This window comes from Leucoraja erinacea, chromosome 3, assembly GCF_028641065.1.
Source record: "Leucoraja erinacea ecotype New England chromosome 3, Leri_hhj_1, whole genome shotgun sequence".
NCBI classification, from domain to species: Eukaryota; Metazoa; Chordata; class Chondrichthyes; order Rajiformes; family Rajidae; genus Leucoraja; species Leucoraja erinaceus.
The window spans coordinates 30,952,533-30,976,036 of NC_073379.1; the positions used below are offsets into that span (position 1 = coordinate 30,952,533).

General features: G+C 43.5%; 1 protein-coding gene across 1 annotated transcript in view; it reads right to left on the reverse strand.

Moving 5' to 3' along the window:
* Positions 1 to 23,504, reverse strand: part of chrna8 (cholinergic receptor, nicotinic, alpha 8) — a 272,432-nt gene that overhangs the window by 157,827 nt on the left and 91,101 nt on the right. Inside the window, exon 2 of the mRNA XM_055632392.1 lies at positions 21,704 to 21,843. Coding sequence (XP_055488367.1) covers positions 21,704 to 21,843 — 140 coding nt within the window. The remainder of the gene's footprint in view (positions 1 to 21,703; positions 21,844 to 23,504) is intronic.

A 23,504-nucleotide genomic window follows, 5' to 3' on the forward strand; every position in this document is an offset into this window, starting at 1 on the left:
CTGTGGTTATTATAGAATTAACAAAACAGTAGCACAGGAGTCTCAAAGCAATTTTGCCTACACTAATGTGAATGAAGTGATGAACTACACTCCCCAATGAGATTTAGCCTGACCAGTTTTAAGTTTCTAAGGACAATGATCTTGCATTCCACAAACAAATAGAATATTGCCTCAGAATTCTCCAAGATCATCTTTCAATCCAGAGTTCACTGAGACTCTGAGGAGTAGGATGAGATGTGCTCTTGCTTCTGCTTCCAAACGGTTCACAGGGAGAGCTCCGTGATCCACAGCCCGAAGGAATAAGATGGCTCATTAGCATCTTCGCAGACGGACATTTTCAGGATCTGCAGATCCTTTTATACTGATCTGTATGACAGAAAGGTCACAGACAGCACAGCCTCCCAGAACTTCCCGTCCTCTAGCAGGGAGATTTTGGAGGTCAGCAAGCGGGAGAGTCTGCATCAACCACTGACCTTGGAGATGCTGACTGACTCCACCCGTTCCTTTGATTTGAATAAAACTCCTAGAAGTGACTGTTTACTAGCTGAGTTGTACTCAACTCAGTGGGACTATGCCTGGACCTGGTGAAAATGTACAATACTAAACCTCTGACTGGCAGCATGTCAGACTCCACAAGGAAGGGCATCATCATCCTTATCCACAAAGCAGAGAAAAAGATGATATCAGAAATTAGAGAGCCATCTCCAACTGCTAAATGTGGACAATAAGATCCTGTCCAATGGGATGTCAGGACTTTCATATGAAGAAAGACTGGATAGACTCGGCTTGTACTCGCTAGAATTTAGAAGATTGAGGGGGTATCTTATAGAAACATACAAAATTCTTAAGTGGTTGGACAGGCTAGATGCAGGAAGATTGTTCCCGATGTTGGGGAAGTCCAGAACAAGGGGTCACAGTTTAAGGATAAGGGGGAAGTATTTTAGGACCGAGATGAGAAAAACATTTTTCACACAGAGAGTGGTGAATCTCTGGAATTCTCTGCCACAGAAGGTAGTTGAGGCCAGTTCATTGACTATATTTAAGAGGGATGTGGCCATTGTGGCTAAAGGGATCAGGGGGTATGAAGAGAAGGCAGGTACGGGATACTGAGTTGGATGATCAGCCATGATCATATTGAATGGCGGTGCAGGCTCGAAGGGCTGAATGGCCTACTCCTGCACCAATTTTCTATGTTTCTATGTTTCTATGCTGCAAACCAGGACAAGTTTCCTCTGGGACAAATGATCCACCAGGACCAAACCTGTACTGTACCTGGCAAGAAAATCTTGGGCAACCTCATGCTGCACAGTGATACCATTGCCTACATGCAGGACAGAGGCGTAGACACCTGCCTGGTGAGCTTGGACCAGGAGGAGGTCTTCAACGGGATATTCTACATGTACATGATGGACATGCTCTCCAAAATGGCCTTTGGGGAGAGAATCAGGAAAAGGATACAACTGCTCTACGCAAGTATCAGTCGAAAACAATGGGTGGAAATGGATAGCTTTGCCCACTCTCTTCTGTCTTGTTTTTTCTGTGTATAGGTCCTATTGCTGAATCAATCTGATCCTCCATCCCCTTCACCATTAGGTCTGACCCCTGTTGGCACTGGGGATTTGGTTCAAAGGGGCTGAGGGATGCAATGAGAATTGGGTGTAATGGAAAGATAAGGACAAACAAAAATTGGGACTGTGGATGCAGCGGTCCCTCTTGATAACCAGAAAACAATTGGTCATCAGGTGTGAGGTACTCTCAGAGCTGCTGTATTTAGAGCAGGTGTGGCCCATCCCCCGCTACTCTGCCTTGGCAATCACCCACACAGTTTCCCAGTTCCCCTGGGGATCAAAGATGGAGCAGGTCCGACAGATCACGATGCAAAAGTCCACAGACAAAGGAGATAAAGTGTGCTGGCTGCATTAGGCTTTGATTAGAGCCACACCACATGGGCACCAAATGTTATTACTTGCTGAGATTTTACCTGCCCCTGGTTTTGTGAAGGATGGGCCTGGCACCGATGTCACCCAATGTGCCATCCACATTAGCTGCACCACCTGTCATTTATGGAAAAGTTCTTCCAGACCAATAACTTTGACCACGTCCATCATGTAGTGGTCAGCAGGGAATATCCTGCAGGCTCTGCAGGGCAAGGGACCAGTGGATCTTGTGGCGTGGTTTCCAAATACAAATAGCGCCATTTGGAAATAATAACAAAACTATCAATTTACTAGGAATCCCGGTAATATAATGTTTCCTGATGGTATTTGGAATTATGAATATAAATGCTTTAAAACTGCTACTTTGGCATAACTGCACATATTAATTTCAATTGAGATATCTAATTTTCTGGCAAGCATTCATCATTGTTTCATCGAAGCCAATAGAAACACAGAAACAAGTTGCTCTGAAGGAGACAGCAGTGTCCTTCCAAAAAGCTGTCTTTAATGACTATTCAGCAGAAACATTGTATTTTTTTATACCTTGTTAATCAAACCTTGTGAGCAACTTTAAAACCTTGAAACAGGTTATTTTCCAGACCAACGTTAGCTATTCCAATCTCACCTCATGATGTATATCCCTCACCCACTGGGAAACATACTGGACAATATTTTAATAATCTTCCGTAAACCATTATTTCTTCCCAGAATTGTCCAAGTTCTGCAGTCGAGGCCAAATCAAAAATTCACACAGTTTGTACATGATCACTTTAATTTTTAAAAATCGAATCCCCTGTTGACAAAGCCACCAAGGAATAGTTCCTTCTGAAAATAGGGCAACAGAATTTTTTTAAATGTTCTTTTCATAGAGCAAATGAAGCCCTGGTCTAATGGCTGTTTTGAGAGATGGTATCTTCGCTAAAATCAGTAAATGGGAAAAATCTCCTTAAAGCAAAGCAGGTCCTGAATATCTAAGAACACAGCAGAAACACACAGAGATCAAGAAGGAACAAGTTATTGATGTGGTGAATATAAAAGAATGCTTGTAAAAAATGATGAAAGATCAGGACCAGTGCATGCATTATTCTCCAAAGAGAAGCACAGCATTGAAACATATAAACTTAGATTCTGGGGCTTCATTGCCTTTCAATCCAGTATTCTCCAATAATTATTATATATTGATGCTCATTATTCATGCCAGAACTGTGCTGTTCCATTTTGAGAGGTGATCTATGCCTTCTTCCATGAACCAAACACCAAATAATAGTTTAATTGTTCTGTTAATTCCTATTTCAACATAATATTCCCTGTTTCAGTCTAAATAATCTCACTAATGTTGACTAATCTTTACTTTCCATAAATCTATAGAAGCTTTTGCAAGCTTTCATCATTTTTTACAAGCATTCTTTTATATTCACCACATCAATAACTTGTTCCTACTTGATCTCTGAGGTATTACCTGTCTTTGGGCTTGCTGCTATTTTATCATAGCCTTTTGCTTTGATCTAATACTGTCTTTAACGATAAAAACAAACTATTACACGTTGGAAATACAAAATGAAAATTACTGGAAGTACGCAATATCTGTGAAAAAAAGAAGCAAAAATAATATTACTTTTTTTCCTCAGATACTGCTTGAAATGCTGACTATCTTTAACAGCAGATCCACACTTTGCCCTCAGTGTTTTATATCATATGAGAATATTTAGTCATGTTTAAGAGGTTAAACCAACGAACTTTCAATTTTACATAAAATGTTATCATGTTATATTCATTTTTCTTTAGAGTCCCCTTAACTACCAAATCATTAATTAAGGACACAAAGTGCTGGTGTAACTCAATGGATCAGGCAGCATCTCTAGAGAACATTTGGGTCAGGGCTTCCTCAGTTCCCCCCTCCCTTCCTCAGACTCATTAATGAACCCTTTTTCATTATAAAATAGAAATTCCCGAATAAATGTTCCTACAGTGGTTCCTCAATATACTGATCTAGATTCTTCTATCCACATTGTTACTGTAATATGTAGATTAAAGTACCCCATGATTAATACATTACCTCATTACATGTACCTCTAATCTCCTAATTTATACTGCGCGCTGTGTTACCATTACTTCTGAGGAGTCTGTGGAAAATTCCCACCAAATATTTCATGCTATTGTTTAACTCCATCCAAGCTGATTCGTCTTCTGTTCCTACTCTTCTCCCCCAGAGCAGGGGACTGAAGAACTAGAGGGCATAGATTTAAGGTGAAAGGGGAAAGATTTAATATGAACTTGAGGGGCAACTTTTTCGCACAGTGTGGATATATGTAATGAGCAGCCAGATGCTGGCTGCCAGTGTTTGAGGCAGGTACCATAATAACATTTAAAAGACATTTGGACAAATACATAGACAGGAAATGTTTAGTGGGATATGGACCAAATGCAGGCAGGTGGGAGTAGTTTAGATAGGGCATCTAGGTTGGCATGAACAAGTTGGGCTGAAGGGCCTGTTTCCCTGCTGTATGACTCTTTTTGGTGTGGCGAGGCATGTTCTGGTGAGGGACAATTTTTAAAAGATAATACGATACAATACAATATGATAGAACTTTATTTATCCCAGAAGGCATCATAAATCTGCTTGGCTTTCTGATTTCCTCAGGCAATTTGCTTTTTGCTCCAGATCCCAGATCTGCAGTCTTGTGTGTCACCTTGCTTCCCCTTCTTGGTTTTTGGAGTTATTATCCTTCTTCTTTACTGTTTACATTCCATTATTTAATATCAGGCCATCTAATAGTTTTTTTCCATTTTGTCAATCTCAATATTAAGTGTGCTGGAATATTTAATTCTCAAGATCAATTTCATTGCAATCATGCCTCTGTAATAGTTATTAGATGGCACACATTCATTTTCATTTGTACATTAATTCACCAACCTTGTCATGAATGCACTGCATTCGGACTATCCACCTTCAATTTAGTCACTGTACCATTTTTCCAATTCAAGGGATTATGGCTCTACACTCTGTTCCTTAGAGATAGACCCTGGTTATCATTGTCCATCTTGCTATCGCCACCACTGGTTTATTAACAAGCTCATCAGGAAGGCTGGCCCCATCCTGGGGGCAGAGTTGGATTCAAGAGAGGTGGTCTTGGAAGGGAGGATGCTCCTCAAACTGCGGAGCATCTTGAACAATGCAGCTCACCCCCTCTATGACACAATGGTCAACCTAAGGAGTATCTTCAGCACCAGACTGGTTCCACCAAGATGCAGAACAGAACGCCACAGGAGATCCTTTTCCCATGGGAAATGAAATTGTAAAACTCCTCCCCCTTCTGTCGTGAGGTAGACGGACTCCCCTTCCCCCTCCTCACCCCCTCCCCAATTTTTGCACGTCTGAAGAAGGATTTCAACCCAAAACTTTGCCTATTTCCTTCACTCCATAGATGCTGCCGCACCCGCTGAGTTTCTCCAGCACTTTTGTCTGGACTTTCCACTCATCACTTAATTTCAGGTTTCATGTATCTTGTTGCGTTAGATGACTGTTGACAGACCAATTCCCCTTCTGGGTTAAATAAAGTTCTATCATATTGTATCGTATCATATTATCTTTACGCTCAGCAGAACATGCCTTGCCCCACCACTCACCCCCACAATGTAGTTTAAAAGCTTTATCTGTAGCCAAAGTTATTCAAGTCTCAAGGACACTGGTCCAAGCTGGATCCAAATGATGTCTATCTGAGTTGAACAGCTACTGATTTTCCCTGCACTGGTGCCAGTGCCCCAAGAGTAACAGCCCCCTCACCCCACATTAGTCTTGAAACCATTCATTCAATTCTCTGATTTTATTGATCCTGTATCAATTTACGCGTGGTTCAGATGGCAATCCAAAGATTATTCTATATGTGATTTTGCTTTTTAGCTTAGACCTGAGCTTCGGTGGAACTTCATTCTGCGTCCTATCTATGTAATTGGTTCCAATATAAACCACTACCACTGTGGATCACAACCACTGGGCCTCTCGCCGCCCTCTCTCTGAGTTTCTCTCCAACCTTGAGGAGATGTTCTTAACTCTGACCATGGGCATGCAAAATAGCTTTCAAGTCCCATTCTCATGCCTACAGGGACCAATATCTATCCCCCTAATACACAAGTGACCAAATAGAATTACACTACTTATCACTCCCCCAACTTGAATAGCCCCTGTACCACCAATGCTATGGTCACTCACTCTGTTCATTCACCCTCCAACCTCTGCTCTGGTCCACATAGATTGCTAGAAACTTATACCTTTTGGAGTAATATTAGCAATATCACCAGTATTTCCTTTTGGATTCCCATGTCTGCCTCCACTGTAACCACATAGTATATAATCTGGGATGAGTGATTGCTCCACAGTATCCAGGTATCTTAGTCCTCCTTGATGCATCGTACAGCAGTGAATAAACTAATGCTTAAATCCTTCACCCATCAATTGTAAGGACTGTTTCAATGCAGTTTTAGCTTAGCCTTTAGAAACCTTGAGAATATATAAAAAATGCTTTTTGTAAGTAATGAGGCACTAAAATAAATCTAATAATATTCAATGCTATATTGGTCAGTTGCCAAAAGTTATATTACAGTCAAAGTGAGATAAATGTATTACTGCTAAGGACAATTTATAATATCACCAGACCACAGAGTAAGGGCCAAGAATTCCGTTAAAATAATGACATCTGAAGGACATGTTATAGTATAAATTATCCAGCAGCTTGTGTCTAGGATACAATGCCTTGTAAATTCTGAATAACCATAAGTTCCCAGGCATGTTGTGCCAACTCACCACTAGATTTACAGACCCAGCAAATCACCTTCACCTACATGTCCTTTCATAACATTGAAGCAGTTACGTTAATTGGATATTAATCTTAAAATAAAAATTAAGTCGAGCAATAAATCATCTAAGTAACCCTTTAACTATGTAATGTAAATGATTATCATTTATTTCCATCTAGCACAAAAAAATGACCATAATTTAGTTGAGTCATATTCCTTTGGGAAAATAGTTAAGATGTTATTTTTTTCCATTCTCTTTCCCATTGTTCCATTCAATGTGTTTCTTTTTTGTATAATCCATACTCTTTTAAAATATTTCCTTTCCTTTTTGTATTGAATTTGTGTGGTTTTGTTTATCTTCCCCTAATCACTACGATACGATATAATAGAACTTTATTCATCCCTGGAGGGAAATTGGTCTGCCACAGACATAACACACAACTCGTGGTAAGTACGGAGAATGAACGTAGTGGGTACGACGGAGTTCGGGGATGTCTCTTAGCGCTAACGGCAGGTACCCGGGAAGACTCGCTAATGGCAGGTAAGCACGGGAAGACTCGTGAAGATTTTTCAATATGATGAAAAATGTTCACGAGAGCCCCGAGTACCGACAAGTGGCCATTACCGTAAATCTCCCAGTTCGAATCAGGGCAAACTCGGGAGAACTCTTGGAATAAACTCGTACTGTGGGACAGGGCTTTTACCAGGGCACACGACAGGATACATTGCAAATTCTGACCCATTGCAGTATGCTCATCGTGAATATTAAACACTATGCTTCAATGGGTCCAGCTCTGGATAATGCCATTGCCAGCACCTGAAGCTGTTTTTTAAATATCACCAAACACTGAAAGGAATTCCACATTCATCCTGCAAGACGTAAACACATATCTGCCCTACTTTTCTGCTTGTGTGCTTGGCAGATGTTGTTTTATTCTGAATAAATGGAGAAAAAAAACTGTGTCCATTCAGTACACAGACTGACAACAATGGTCCAGTATTCCACACCAGCAGCAGCAGCCTCATTTACTACTGCCTCATCTGGTGAGTGTGAACTTGCTTTGTGCAGAGACACTGTTCATTTTGGTCGCTTAAGCCAGATAACCCTTAAAGGCAGCAATTCATTCCATGGATGATGATTGTCACTGGGGTGCCAGTGGGCAAAAGCACAGGAAAATAATCTTTCTCAGCCAGCTAAACCATTTTTCAAGTTGAAAACAGCTTTGAACTCTTCTAAAGCCTCTAAAATCCAGAGATATTCAAAACAATTGAACTATTAGGAATCAAGCAATTTAAAATGTTAAAATTATTGATTTTTAAAGAAGTGAATTCAAACAATTAAAATATGTAACTAAACACAATTTAGTTACGGTCGGCACGGTGGCACAGCGGTAGAGTTGCTGTATTACAGCGCTCACAGCACCACAGGCCCATGTCCCATCCCGGCTATGGGGGGTTTGCTGTATCGAGTTTGTACGTTTTCCCGTAACCGCAAAGGTTTTCTCCGAGATCTTCGGTTTCCTCCCACACTCCAAAGACATACAGGAATGTAGGTTGATAGCTCAGTGTAAGTATAAATTGTCCCTGGTGTTTGTAGGATAGTGTTAGTGTGCGAGGATCGCAGGTCAGTGCGGACTCGGTGGAGGAAAAATGGGAAGAAAGGGAATAGGAATGGGAAGAAGATGGGACTTTTTCATCCAATTTTTCAACATACATCCCCCAACACACATCACAATCAGCACAGTGGAATGACTTCAATTCAATAAACTTCAGAGGCAAACTATGGTGATTGATTGCCTTAATAAAGTGCATTTAGTGCCAGCAATCGTGGATGCATTTCTGGGTGGACAGTGTCCCATATTTTCTAGTGCTATCTGATTTCTTTCTTTCTTTACATTCCTCCAACATTGTCCATAGTGCACCTCCATCACTGTTATTGTGCTTTCATCCCCAACTATCTTGGTCTTAATCCATTAATTCCATCACTAACTTCTTTCCTCCTCTTCCTCGAGCCTTCCTATTTTACTCTTCGCCTCTCCCTCTTATTTTAAGCCTACCTTTTTGACAATAGATGTTTGAGAAATACAAATTATTAGATAAGAACAAATTATGTGGCACTTACAAAAGCAGCAAACATGTGAATGGCACAGGCAGCATCTCTGGGGAGAAGGAATGGGTGACGTTTCAGGTCGGGACCTTTCTTCAGACAAGTCGCCCATTCCTTCCCTCCTGAGAAGCTGCCTGTCACGCCGAGCAAGTCCAGCAATTTCTGTCTATCTTCAGTGTAAACCAGCAATTGCAGTTCCTTCCTACACAACAACTAAATGGGCTGGATTCTGCAGGGAAGTGAAATAACTCTATCAGAAACTGCTAGCATTTCTCAAAGTATCAAGTTCGGGAATCCTGAACTTGATGTTATCAAGTTCCCAAGTTCAGGATTCCTGCACAAGCATGATTACCCCGAATTTACCAGCCACCCTCTGCCTTGCTCATACTACGCCCTGATGCAGCAAATAGAGAGATATACTTGTAGGTAATATTTTGAATATTAAATTATACAAGCACAAATCAGTTGTCAGTAGAAGAATGTGAACATTTAAAATTTAAAATGCAAACATTTCATTTTTACTTCAGCCTCTTTCTCCTCTGTAGTTTTATGTTTTAGATTTTCCAGTGCTAGCTGTTTTTGTTCCAATTAATGTAAGAGTGTTGCTGCAGTCGATAGTGCAGACTCCTCTGATAGTTCATGACATAATCAAAGACGTGACAGGCATTATAATTGAAAAGAATCACCTTCACTGGGTTGAAAGGTTCACATTGCACAGACCTTAGTTGTCACTTAGCATCATTCTGATTTTGACCCGCATTTCTGCAGACTTCTTTCTTTATTTGGAACTTTTTATATGTATGAAAATAAATGAATGGGCTGGTTTCTACAAGGAGGTGAAGCAGACATTATTTGTTGTTGGGTGTAAAGGCTCCTGAGAATGGTAATCACACCATCAGATTCATTTCATGCACCATTTAAAAATATTGAACAATTAGGGGGAATTTTTCAAGGAACCATATTCCAAACTTCAGAAGTCAGCTTCTAAACTCCATCACCGACCTGCACAAGGCAACCTTTTCCCCTCCATTCACACACAATAGAAATTATATCTCAAATCATTAAGATATAACTAAGTAGAAATTTAAAAATTGTCTACTGAAATTTTAAGTCAAATTGCTATGAAGTATGAAAATTATTAACTGATTTAAGCCAGAGTGTGTACTTCATCTTATTTTCTGGTTGGAGTGTTCTGGCTTTTATTTTTATTTAAGTACTTAAATTATGGCTCACATTATTCAGGTTGACAGTGCATCTAGTGTTTGAACAGTGAACATATAACCATATAACCATAGAACAATTACAGCACGGAAACAGGCCATCTCGGTCCTACAAGTCCGTGCCGAACAATTATTTTCCCTTAGTCCCACCTGCCTGCACTCATACCATAACCCTCCATTCCCTTCTCATCCATATGCCTATCCAATTTATTTTTAAATTATACCAATGAACCTGCCTCCACCGCTTCCACTGGAAGCTCATTCCACACCGCTACCACTCTCTGAGTAAAGAAGTTCCCCCTCATGTTACCCCTAAACTTCTGTCCCTTAATTCTGAAGTCATGTCCTCTTGTTTGAATCTTCCCTATTCTCAAAGGGAAAAGCTTGTCCACATCAACTCTGTCTATCCCTCTCATCATTTTAAAGACCTCTATCAAGTCCCCCCTTAACCTTCTGCGCTCCAGAGAATAAGGACCTAACTTATTCAACCTATCGCTGTAACTTAGTTGTTGAAACCCAGGCAACATTCTAGTAAATCTAAATCTAGTACATCCAGAAACAAAACTTTGTTCCAGCTAAAATATATATTGTTAAAGTGATATATTGCTTGAGTGCAGAAAGATGCTCTTTGGGAGGATGCAGCAACACTTAAAACAAGGCCACAGGTGTTCATGGGTGACTTAATTGATTAAGATGGGGATAGACTGGTTGGAAGTAAAACACTTTACCAAACCAATGTCAGAACTAAGGTTAAAGAAAATACTAGTTAGATGTGGAGTAAACTCCCTACTACTCAGGACGAGCAACATTCATCAACCCAAATCTTTGAATCAGCACAATTTGTGGAAAAAATGGGAACTTTCCATGACTTGCGTATCAACCTTCCTGTTTTTTCTATTAGTGAATAACACAGGGCTGTTTGCATGAAATCTTAACAAAGCAATTGTTTATCTTCTCTCCATTGATTAATACAGCAAAAACATGTCATATAAACGTGAAATGCCTCAAGTATAAACATAGAACATAGAATATTGATTTCTCTAATTTCAAGTAACCCTTGCATTCCTTCTCTCTCCGACCCTCCCCCACCCTAGTCATCCTGTTAGTTTCACTGTTCGTATCCCCTCGTTATCACCTCGTCCATAGCCAACAATCATTGTGGGCTCCACCATTCCTGGGTCATCAGTGGGTCTGTATCTTTTCATATCTCTAGTTTCCCTCTCCCCGACTCCCAGTCTGAAGAAGTGTCTCAACCCGAAACATCACCTATTCCTTTTCTCCAGAGATGCTGCCTGACCCACTGCGTTACTCCAGCATTTTGTGTCTATTTAAACTGAGATGAGGAAAATCTTTTTCACACCGAGAGTTGTGAATTTGTGGCATTCTCTGCCTCAGAAGGCAGTGGAGGCCGATTCACTGGATGCATTCAAAAGGGAGTTAGATAGATCTCTTAGGGCTAGCGGAATCAAGGGGTATGGGGAGAAGGCAGGAACGGGGTACTGATTGTGGATGATCAGCCATCAGCCGAATGGCCTACTCCTGCAACTATTGTCTATGTTTCTATGTATCTATGTAACCCAGCATGTGTAGTTCCTTCCTACACATAGAACTGTACATCACACGAACAGGCTCTTCGGCCCACAATGTACGTGCTGAATATGATGCCAAGATAAACTAATCTCCTATGCCTGCATCCGATCCATATCCCTTTATTCCCTGCATAACAATGTGCCTATATCAAAGGCTCTTAAATACCACTATCATGTCTTCCTTCACCTTAAAGCAATACACTCTGGTCTTTGACATTTCTACCCCGAGGAAAAGGTTCTGAATGTCTATCCTATCTATGCCTCTCATAACCTTACATATTTCTACGAGGTCTTCCTCAGCCTCCGACACTCCAGAGAAAACAACTTAAGTTTGTCAAACCTCTCCTTATGGCTAATACCTTCCAATCCAGGCAGCATTCTGACTTTTTAAGTAAACTGACCACAGGTACATCAGAACACAGACATGCTTCAGTGCTCAGTATACTCTACCCCAACCCCTCATCTCTGTTCTCAGTCAGAGGGAATTCAGCCATTCTGATTGTGTAAATATGTGATCTTAAGGAGTCTGCACATAAGGGCATGAGTGTTGACCAGCTGTTCCCTTGGCAATGTATCAATCATAGTGGGAAAGAAAGTAAATATTTCTAGCAGAGACTGGTCAGATAATATTACTAGAATGGTATGATTGCATTATGTTGAAACTTAGAGCTTGAATACAATGTTCAATGGTTCTTTATTGTCACACACGCACATAGAGCAGTGACATTCTTTTGCACAGTCCACAAATGCACAGTTGCCATATTTAGGAACTGTTTACAAAGAAAAATCCCAAAGTCCAGTCCACATGGAGAAGTACTGGGGAAATATGAGTACATTGGGAAATATGAGGTGCTGCTCCTCCAATTTACGGTGGGTAAATTTACCACCGTGAATTGAGGAAGCAGCACCTCATATTTCGCTTGGGTAGTTTACACCCCAGCAGTATGAACATTGACTTCTCCAATTTCAGATAGTCCTTGCTTTCTCCCTCTTTCCCCTCCCCTTCCCAGCTCTCCCACAGCCCACTGTCTCTGCCTCTTCCTTTCTTCTTCTCGCCCCCCCCCCCTACATCAGTCTGAAGAAGGGCCTCAACCTTGTCAGCGATTGGTCCAGACCCCCGCGTCCATCACATCACTGGCCAGGGGAGATGGGAGGGTGGGGGCCATTATCCCACACAAGACCGCCCGGGGCTGGAGGGTGACTGGGCACTCTGAACCCGGGCACCAAGATGTAAGCAGCCGAAGGAACGCATCCCCCTGGACAGCCCCCACTCTCTCTCTCCCCTCCCCCCGGGGTCAGCGCTGTCCGGCCTCGGCTTCCCTCCGCCTCCTCTCCCCCATGAGGCCACACTGTGACAGGCTGTGGATCGACAGCGCACACACACACGTGGCCGGGTGGAGCGGGGCCGCAGACACACGGGGATGAAAACCCGGCAATGTCCCCGTCAGCTGCAGCAGAGTTGGGGACAGTCTGGTCCCTCCGCCCACCTAGAGTCACTGACCGCGATGTACCGCCACTGGGCCACGACCCCCACACCAGGGTGGTTCACCCCCCACGACACCTACACCGGGTGATTCACCTCCCCCATCCCTGCCGCGGGGACAGACGGCCCGGGGTGCTGGCAGCCATAGTAAATTTGTTGTCATGCACACTTGTCATCAGCCCATCAGGGAATTTGTGTGTTTCCCATGTTTCAAAAGCGATTTACTATGGCTGACACCGGCCCGGGCCATCTGGCCCCGCAGTCGGGGGGGCTAACTCACCTGGTGTGGGTTTTGGGGTGTGAATCACCCCGTGTGTGGGTCGGGGTCCGGGGGTCTGGGTCATGTGGTGGTGCATCGCGGTCAGTGACTCTGTGTGGGCAGAAGGGCCAGACTGTCCGCAACTCTGCTGCCGCTGATGGGGACGTTACCGGGTTTTTGTCCCCGTCTGTCCGCGTGGCCCTGCTCCACCCATGTGTCTGCGCACTGCCAGACCACAGCCTGTCACAGTGCGGCTGCATGGGGGAGACAAGGTGGAGGGCAGCTGTGCCGGGCAGCGCTGACCCCAGTGGGGAGAGTGGGGGCTGTCCCGAGGGATGCGCTCCTTCGGCCACTCGGGTTCAGAGCGCCCAGTCACCCTCCAGCCCCGGGTGGTCTTGTGTGGGAAAATGACCCCCAACCTCCCGTCTCTCCTGGTCAATGATGTGATGGAAGCAGGGGTCTGGACCATTGCTGTCAAGTCGCGCCCCCGGCGGCTTCATGTCCGTTATTAGGCTGTTCCGCTTTGCATCCGTTTGGTGAGTTGGCTTTTCGGCACTGCGCCCTTTCGGTTATTTGGCTTTTCGGCGCCGTACACTGTTCGGTTATTTGGCTTCCACTTCTTCGCTTCGGCTTCTCATTCTTCAACGCCACGTCCGCACACATCAGCCATGATCACATTGAATGGCAGTGCTGGATCCATTTAGCCACAAGGGCCACATCTAACTCCCTCTTAAATATAGCCGATTAACTGGCCTCAACTATCTTCTGTGGCAGAGAATTCCACAGATTCACCACTCTCTGCGTGAAAAAAGTTCTTCTCATCTCGGTCCTAAAAGACTTCCCCCTTATCCTTAAACTGTGACCCCTTGTTCTGGACTTCCCCAACATCCGGAACAATCTTCCTGCATCTAGCCTGTCCAACCCCTTAAGAATTTTGTACGTTTCTATAAGATCCCCCCTCAATCTTCTAAATTCTAGCGAGTACAAGCCGAGTCTATCCAATCTTTCTTCATATGAAAGTCCTGACATCCCAGGAATCAGTCTGGTGAACCTTCTCTGTACTCCCTCTATGGAAAGAATGCCTTTCCTCAGATTTGGAGACCAAAACTGTACGCAATACTCCAGGTGTGGTCTCACCAAGACCCTGTACAACTGCACTAGAACCTCCCTGCTCTTATACTCAAATCCTTTTGCTATGAATGCTAACATATCATTCGCTTTCTTCACTGCCTGCTGCACCTGCATGCCTACTTTCAATGACTGGTGTACCATGACATCCAGGTCTCGTTGCATCTCCCCCTTTCAGATTCAGATTCAGATTCAGATTCAGATTCAATTTTAATTGTCATTGTCAGTGTACAGTACAGAGACAACGAAATGCATTTAGCATCTCCCTTGAAGAGCGACATAGCAAACGATTTGAATTAAAAAAAATAATAAGTGTCCGGGGGGGGGGGGGGGGGGGGGGGGGGGGGGGGGTGGGTGATTGGCAGTCACCGAGGTACGTTGTTGAGTAGAGTGACAGCCGCCGGAAAGAAGCTGTTCCTCGACCTGCTGGTTTGGCAACGGAGAGACCTGTACAGCCTCCCGGATGGTAGGAGGGTAAACAGTCCATGGTTGGGGTGAGAGCAGTCCTTGGCGATGCTGAGCGCCCTCCGCAGACAGCGCTTGCTTTGGACAGACTCAATGGAGGGGAGCGTGGAACCGGTGATGCGTTGGGCAATTTTCACCACCCTCTGCAATGCCTTCCGGTCGGAGGCAGAGCAGTTGCCATACCATACTGTGATGCAGTTGGTAAGGATGCTCTCGATGGTGCAGCGGTAGAAGTTCACCAGGATCTGAGGAGACAGATGGACCTTCTTCAGTCTCCTCAGGAAGAAGAGACGCTGATGAGCCTTCTTGATCAGAGTAGAGGTATTGTGGGTCCAAGAGAGGTCATCGGAGATGTTGACTCCCAGGAACCTGAAGCTAGAAACACGTTCCACCTCTGTCCCGTTAATGTGGATGGGGGTGTGCGTGCCGCCTCTGGACTTCCTGAAGTCTACAATGAGCTCCTTGGTCTTCTTGGAGTTAAGGGCCAGGTTGTTGTCAGCGCACCATGCTGCTAAGTGCTGGACCTCCTCCCTGTAGGCCAGCTCATCGTTGTTGCTGATGAGGCCAATCACCGTTGTATCATCTGCATACTTGATGATGGTGTTAGTACCATGTACAGGTGTGCAGTCATAGCTGAAGAGGGAGTAGAGGAGGGGGCTCAGCACACAGCCCTGAGGAACGCCGGTGTTCAGGGTGAGGGTTGAAGAGGTGTGCTTGTCTAACCTCACAGACTGGGGTCTGTTGGTTAGAAAGTCCAGTATCCAGTTGCAGAGGGAGGGGTTGATGCCCAGGTTACCGAGTTTGGTGATCAGTTTTGATGGAATAATGGTGTTGAATGCTGAGCTGTAATCGATGAACAGCATTCCCTAATCGGCCACCATTCAGATAATAGTCTGCTTTCCTGTTTTTGCCACCAAAGTGGATAACCTCACATTTATCCACATTATACTGCATCTGCCATGCATTTGCCCACTCACCCAACCTATCCAAGTCACCTTATAGCCTCCTAGCATCCTCCTCACAGCTAACACTGCCCCCCAGCTTCGTGTCATCCGCAAACATGGTGATGTTGCATTCAATTCCCTCGTCCAGATCATTAATATATATTGTAAATAGCTGGGGTCCCAGCACTGAGCCTTGCGGTACCCCACTAGTCACTGCCTGCCATTGTGAAAAGGACCCGTTTACTCCTACTCTTTGCTCCCTGTTTGTCAGCCAGTTCTCTATCCACATCAATACTGAACCCCCAATGCCGTGTGCGTTACGTTTGCATGCTAATCTCTTATGTGGGACCTTTTCAAAAGTCTTCTGAAAGTCCAGATACACCACATCCACTGGTTCTCCTTCATCCACTCTACTAGTTACATCCTTGAAAAAGTCTATAAGATTTGTCAGACATGATTTACCTTTCATAAATCCATGCTGACTTTGTCCAATGATTTCATCACTTTCCAAATGTATTGTATTGTATTGTATATCTTTATTGTCATTTCCTGAGTATTCACATACCCAGAGGAAACAAAAAAACGTTGCTCAACCAGTGTCCATTCAGTGTGCATTAAAAATAAATAGAAATAAAAAATACATATATCATGAACAAATTTAACACTCTACTAAACATTCAACAGGCGATCCGATCGGCAGCGGCACAACAGTGGCTCTGCTGCAGTGTGTCCAGGTAGGGGGGTTTTGTGTGCGATACTTGGCAGGGGGCAAAGTCCATTTAGCAGTCTTATAGCCTGTGGGAAGAAGCTGAGGAGCATCCTGCTGGTTTTGCAGCTAATGCTCCTGTACCTCTTCCCAGATGGCAGGATGGAGAAAATGTCATGCGATGGGTGGTAGGGGTCTTTGATGATGGAGATGGCTCTGTTGATACATCTCTTCCTGTATATGTCCAGCAGGAAGGGGAGTGGAGCACCAATAATCCTGCTGGCGGTCTTCACTATCCTGTCTAGTTGGTGCCGTTCGTATGCCTTGCAGCTCCCGAACCAGGAAGTGATGCTGCAAAAAATGTGCTGCTATCCCATCTTTAATAACTGACTCAAGCATTTTCCCCACTACCGATGTTAGATTAACGGGTCTGTAATTCCCTGTTTTCTCTCTCCCTTTTTTAAAAAGTGGGGTTACATTGCGTCCATTGAGGCCATTCGGCCCTCGAAGAGCCGAATGGCCTACTCCTGCACCTAATTTCTATGTTTCTATGTTTCTATTAGCTACCTTCCAATCCTCAGGAACTGCTCCAGAATCTAAAGAGTTTTGAAAAATTATCACTAATGCTTCTACTATTTCTGGGGCTACTTCCTTAAGTACTCTGGGATGCAGCCTATCTGGCCCTGGGGATTTATCGGCCTTTAATCCATTCAATTTATCTAACACCACTTCCCGACTAACCTGGATTTCACTCAGTTCCTCCATCTCATTTGACCCCCGGTCCCCCTGCTATTTCCGGCAGATTATTTATGTCTTCCTTAGTGAAGACAGAACCAAAGTAGTTATTCAATTGGTCTGCCATGTCCTTGTTCCCCACGATAAATTCACCTGTTTCTGACTGCAAGGGACCTACATTTGTTTTAACTAATCTTTTTCTCTTCACATATCTATAAAAACATTTGCAGTCAGTTTTTATGGTCCCTGCCAGTTTTCTTTCATAATCTATTTTCCCTTTCCTAATTAAGCCCTTTGTCCTCCTCCGCTGGACTGGAATTTCTCCCAGTCCTCTGGTAGGCTGTTTTTTCTGGCTAATTTGTATGACAGCCTATTGGGCTTGTCCCACTTAGGCGACTGCAGGAGACCGTGCGGTCGCCACATTGTCGCCACAAGTTTGCGGGTGGTTGCCGGGTAGTCGCCTTCATGGTCGTGAGGAGTCCCGCATTCTGGGAACTAATTGCGGCCTCATTATGGTCGCCGCGAATATTTCAACATATTGAAAAATTAGCGACAACCAGAATGAAGCCGCCATGGAGAGCAGCAAGAATTCTCGTGCCGTAGGTGCAGTGGTAGTGGGTTGCCAGGAGGTCGAAGGTTGTCATAGGTTCTCGTAGGTTGTAGCCAGTGCTGACCAGTGAATTTCATTGGCTCATTGGGAAAAAAACGTAAGCTGTAGTTTTCAGAACCAAGGATAACCAACCGGTAATGTTAATGTCCGCCGAGCTTCACAGCCGTATATCTCTGGCTTCTTTAACGTTGTCTCTCCCCCCCTTCTCCCCCCTTCTTCCCCCCCCTTTTAAAGGATATACGTGACCCTTCCCGCACACTGTGCTTTCACCGTCATAATTACAGCGCCAATCTTCCTGTTCATCGCGGTGTGTGTCTGTATCACATTGGCTTTGCACTGTGTGAATATCACTCAGACAGCGTTCCCCCCGCTTGCCCTGTCCCTCGCCTGTATAATGGGCTGGTGAAGGAAATGATGTGTGTGTCTGTTCCACTCAGACAGTCGCTGCTCCAGTCGCCGGTTTTTCAGGCGACTGTTGGCGACTGCCTGAAAATTTGCCTAAGTGGGGCAGGCCCAAATCAATCCCTGTAAAAATAATGTTTAATTTAAATGAGTTCTGCTTATCTCCAGAGAAACCAAGTCATAAGTTCATAAGTCATCAGGTCAAAACGATAGGAGCAGAATTAGGCCATTTGGCCCATCAAGTCTACTCCACCATTCAATTATGGCTGACCTATCTCTCCCTCCGAATCCCATTGTCCTGCATTCTCCCCATAACCCTTGGCACCCGTACTAATCACGAATCTATCTATCTCTGCCTTAAAAATATCCATTGACTTGGCCTCCACAGCCTCCTGTGGCAAAGATTCCACAGATTCACCACTCTCTGACTAAAGAAATTCCTCCTCATCTCCTTCCTAGAGGAATGTCCTTTCATTCTAAGGCTATGACCTCTGGTCCTAGACTCTCCCACTAGTGGAAATATCCTTTCCACATCCACTCTATACAAGCCTTTCACTCCGGTAAGTTTCAATGAGATCCCCGTCATCCTTCTAAGCTCCAGCGAGTACAGGCTAGCCTACTCAACCTCTCTCTTATGGCAAACAATATCCAATGCTAAATCATGTTACAGACATGAAATTTATGCCTTTTTATCTGCTCATATAGCTATGGTAAACAAAAATTCAAAATGACACTATTTACTCTCAGGATGTCAATGTGGATGTTTTTTTGCTCTGTGGCTCAATGAATTTGTAAGATAGATAATGCAAGTGACATGTTGCATATTGTCATATTTATCAGATGTGAATGAATTTCTGGATTAAATAGAAGCTAACTTCACCATCACATCTCAGTGCAATGTGAAAAACGTCACCACTGATACACTTTAGATATTGTTGCCTGAGGGTAGCACTCGGCCAATGATAAAAGAAGACATTGCTGCTGTTCCTCAGCAGGCAGTGCTCAACGATCTACAACTCATGAACTAGACATGATACGACCCATGGATTTTAGAGCACACAAAGTACTTGAGGAAAGAACTGGAATATGATAACCAGACATGATGTACAGCCAAATGGAAACAGGAAGAAGGGAAACATAATCAGTTTGAAATAGCAAAAAACCATGGGGCAAAGGTGAAACAACGATAAAACCGAAGCCACGATGAAGTTATAAAGAACTGTAGATGGTTTATTTTTTTAAAAAGACACATAGTGCTGAACTAATTCAGCGTCTCAGGCAGCATCTCTGGAGAGAATGAATAGGTGATGCTTTGGGCTGCGACCCTTCCCTAGACTATTTGTAGTAAGGGGGAGAAAGCTGAAAGAAGTGGGGATGGAACTAAGCAAGTAATAGATGGATACAGGCGGGGGGGGGGGGGGGGGGGGGGGGGGGGGGGGGGGGGGGGGGGGGGGGGGGGGGGGGGGGGGGGGGGGGGGGGGGGGGACAAAGGTCAGAGATGAACAGACAAAAAAGTATGAGATAAGGAGATATGAAAAGAAAAGACGTGAAATGGGAAAAATGGGTGTGCACCCAGACGGTACGCAGGGAAGAGAGGGGGGAACATTTGGAAGAGAGGGCATCAAGAAGGGTGTTGTTAGTAGGTTAGTTGGAGACCCTGCATGCCGTGATGGACCAAATGCAAGTGTTTGGCAAAATGGTTGCTTAGTCTATGCTTGGTGTAGCAGATATAAAGGAGACCACATCGGGAGCACTGAAAGTAGCACATAAGGTAAAAGGAGGTACATGTGAACCTGGAAGTGCTGCTGGGGTTGATACGATGGATGGATACAGTGGAAGTGCAATAGGGCAGGTGTTACAGTCTTCTGCAATTGCAGGGTCACACTATGACCCCACCATTGCTACTATTTACCCAGATCACCAGAAGAAATACTCTGCAACCAAATCTCACTTGTTACCTGTGAATGTGGTTGGGGTATAAGTGAATCAATTATGGAAATGAGGTGCTATCAATGAGGTCAGCTGGATCTCCACATGCACAGATCTCTGGATTAGAGAAGTTATTTTAGCAGCAAACAGAAAAGGGTGGGGAATTGGGAAATGTGACTGCTGGTGGGATCAAACATTCTCATGTAACGTGCTTGATCTTTGCTTAAAATCAGTGAAAGAGTAGAGAGAGTGGGCCACAGACTTACCAGGTTAGACAAACTCAGTCTAGGTTTACGAGAGACCGATCATGCTTAACAAATCCAATGGAGTTTTTTTAAGGATCTAACTGGTAAAATAGATGAGGAAATCCATGAATATAGTGTATTGAGTACCTGGGGTGGTGTTGTTTAGGTGGGAAAGAATGAGTGAACCAAGGAGTTGCAGAAGGAGTGGTCTCTGCGGAAAGCAGAAAGCGGTGGGAAATTGGAAAATGTGATTGCTGGCAGGATCATGTTGAAGATGGCCTGAGAATGATTTGTTGGATGCAGAGGCAAAGAAATTAGTATATCATTGATTGGTTGCTTGGGGATTGGACCAACATGATGAACTACTATTGACTCACCTTCTTGAGAGAACCAGTGAACAATCAACAATATGTGGTCAAAACTGAGAGATACAGTAGTATGCCTCTCAAAAAAACAAATATTCAGGTTGGCAAAATATTGACGGGCTGTGCAACAATATGCGACATACTTATGACACCGGTCATTGGTCAGCTGACAGATCACTGAGAGCTGTACTGTATGTTGAGTAACAAGGACTATCCCTTAGGTTGTTGAGTAACAAGGACTATCCCTTAGGTTGCCTGTTCAAAGTGGAGTACAAGGAAAGATTGCCCAAAGTTGGTAGTTAGCTATCTAGGGAATGAAGTGGTCTGAAAAATCTACTTGGAGGTTGGAACAGAGAGAACGGATTATCCCATCCCATCTGATCCTCGGAATGATCCAAGCAATCAGGAACCCCAGACTTTGTGCATACATGAGTATAATGCTTGTGCTGTATCATGATAGAGTTCTTATTAAATTCGATAAATGTGTTTGCTTTGGACAAAATTTGTGATTTTGAGTTAATGATACTAAAAGTAACCTGTAGAATGGGGTAACTTACACGATATTCAATGGCTTTCCATTGCTCCACAAAAGTTGTTAAATCCATACTCAAATCCTCAAGCTGGGCTTGAACTCATAGTCTTCTGATTCAGAAGTACAAAGTGTACCAGGTAAGGCTAGTGACACCCACAAATATTTATGGTATTTTCAGTGCAACAACCAAGATGTGTTGACAGGTGATTGAAACAACAATGTAAGGACCAACCTTTGTTAATTTATGACTCACCACATCAATTATCTGTATAAACGTCATTCCAAGTTCAACAACCAAAGACTGTGAGTCGTTCAGTACAGGACGCTCCAAATGATTGTAGCCTTTCATCAAATCCCTGTAGAGTTTTCTTTGGTATTCGCTCTGCTGTGAATCTCAACATTAAAAAGAGCACTGTTAATTTCCATTCATTCATGAACACAACACACAGTAATGACTGCTGTCTCGGGACATTCAAAATTATTGGCCGAGATATCTTAGCAATTTCTGTCTATTTAACAATGTGTTGTGATAAAGGCTTTGCTGGTTGGCTACTAACTTACAAAAATGTAAAATATTGTTCATTTTCAAAATTCCTTATAGACTTGGGATCATAACATTTCTAAGAAATCAATATCATGTGTCATAAATCTCACAAGAGCTTTGTTAATTAATAAGAGATCATCGATTTAATCTAAAGTAATTCCTGCTTTCTGAGTTCAGCTTCCATAATGGCAATGTTTGGCAGGATGTGTAGGAAGGAACTGCAGATGCTGGTTTAAACTGAAAATAGACACAAAAAGCTGGAGTAACTCAACGGGACAGGCAGCATCTCTAGAGAGAAGGAATGGGTGACAAAGGACCCTTTTTCAGCGTCTCGACCTGAAACATCACCATTTTCTTCTCTCCAGAAATGCTGCCTGTCCTGCTGAGTTACTCCAGATTTTTGTGTCTATGTTTAGCAGCATTTTGATGCATAGATTTATGATTTATCATGTCACAATGGCAGAACTACTGTAGAGGAAATGCTTTATGATTGTGTAATAATCTTGATGGCAGAAATCTCTCATGAAAACATTAAGCTTACTGCAGACTCTTCCATCACCCAACTCTTCTTATTCAGTTTGGGTTTGAAGTACAGGAGGAATTCATCCAGCAATCACAAGGGTCAAGCTTCTCCCACTTTGTTTTCACCTGTTTCTTTGGTCACACTATGACACCACCATTGCTACTATTTACCCAGATCACCAGAAGAAATACTCTGCAACCAAATCTCACTTGTTACCCGTGAATGTCGTCGGGGTATAAGTGAATCAATTATGGAAATGAGGTGCTAACAATGAGGTCAGCTGGATCTCCACATGCACAGATCTCTGGATAGAGAAGTCATTTTAGCAGAAAGCAGAAAAGGGTGGGGAATTGGGAAATGTGGCTGCTGGTGGGATCAAACATTCTCATGTAACGTGCTTGATCTTTGCTTAAAATCAGTGAAAGGGTAGAGAGAATGGGCCACAGACTTACCAGGTTGGACAAACTCAGTCTAGGTTTACGAGAGACCGATCATGCTTAACAAATCCAATGGAGTTTTTTTTAAGGATCTAACTAGTACAATAGATGAGGAAATCCATGAATATAGTGTATTAAGACTTTCACAAGGCTTTTGATCAAATCTTGCTCTTAACATTAGCAAGACCAAAGAGCCGATTGTTGACCTGAGAAATGGAAAGCTAAGGGTCCATGAACCTGTCTTTATTGGAAGGATGGCAGTGGAAAGTACAAATGGTACTCACATATAGAATGGTGGGAGTATGGAACAAGCTGCCAGAGGAGGTAGTTGAGGCTGGGACTATCCCAACGTTTAATAAACAGTTAGACAGGTACATGGATAGGACAGGTTTGAAGAGATATGGACAAAACAGGTGGGACTAGTGTAGCTGTGACATGTTGGCTGGTGTGGGTAAGTTGGGCCAAAGGGTCTGTTTCCACGCTGTATCACTATGACTCTATGAGAGAGTCTACTGCTACAAATTCCTGGCCATGCACATCTCTAATGATC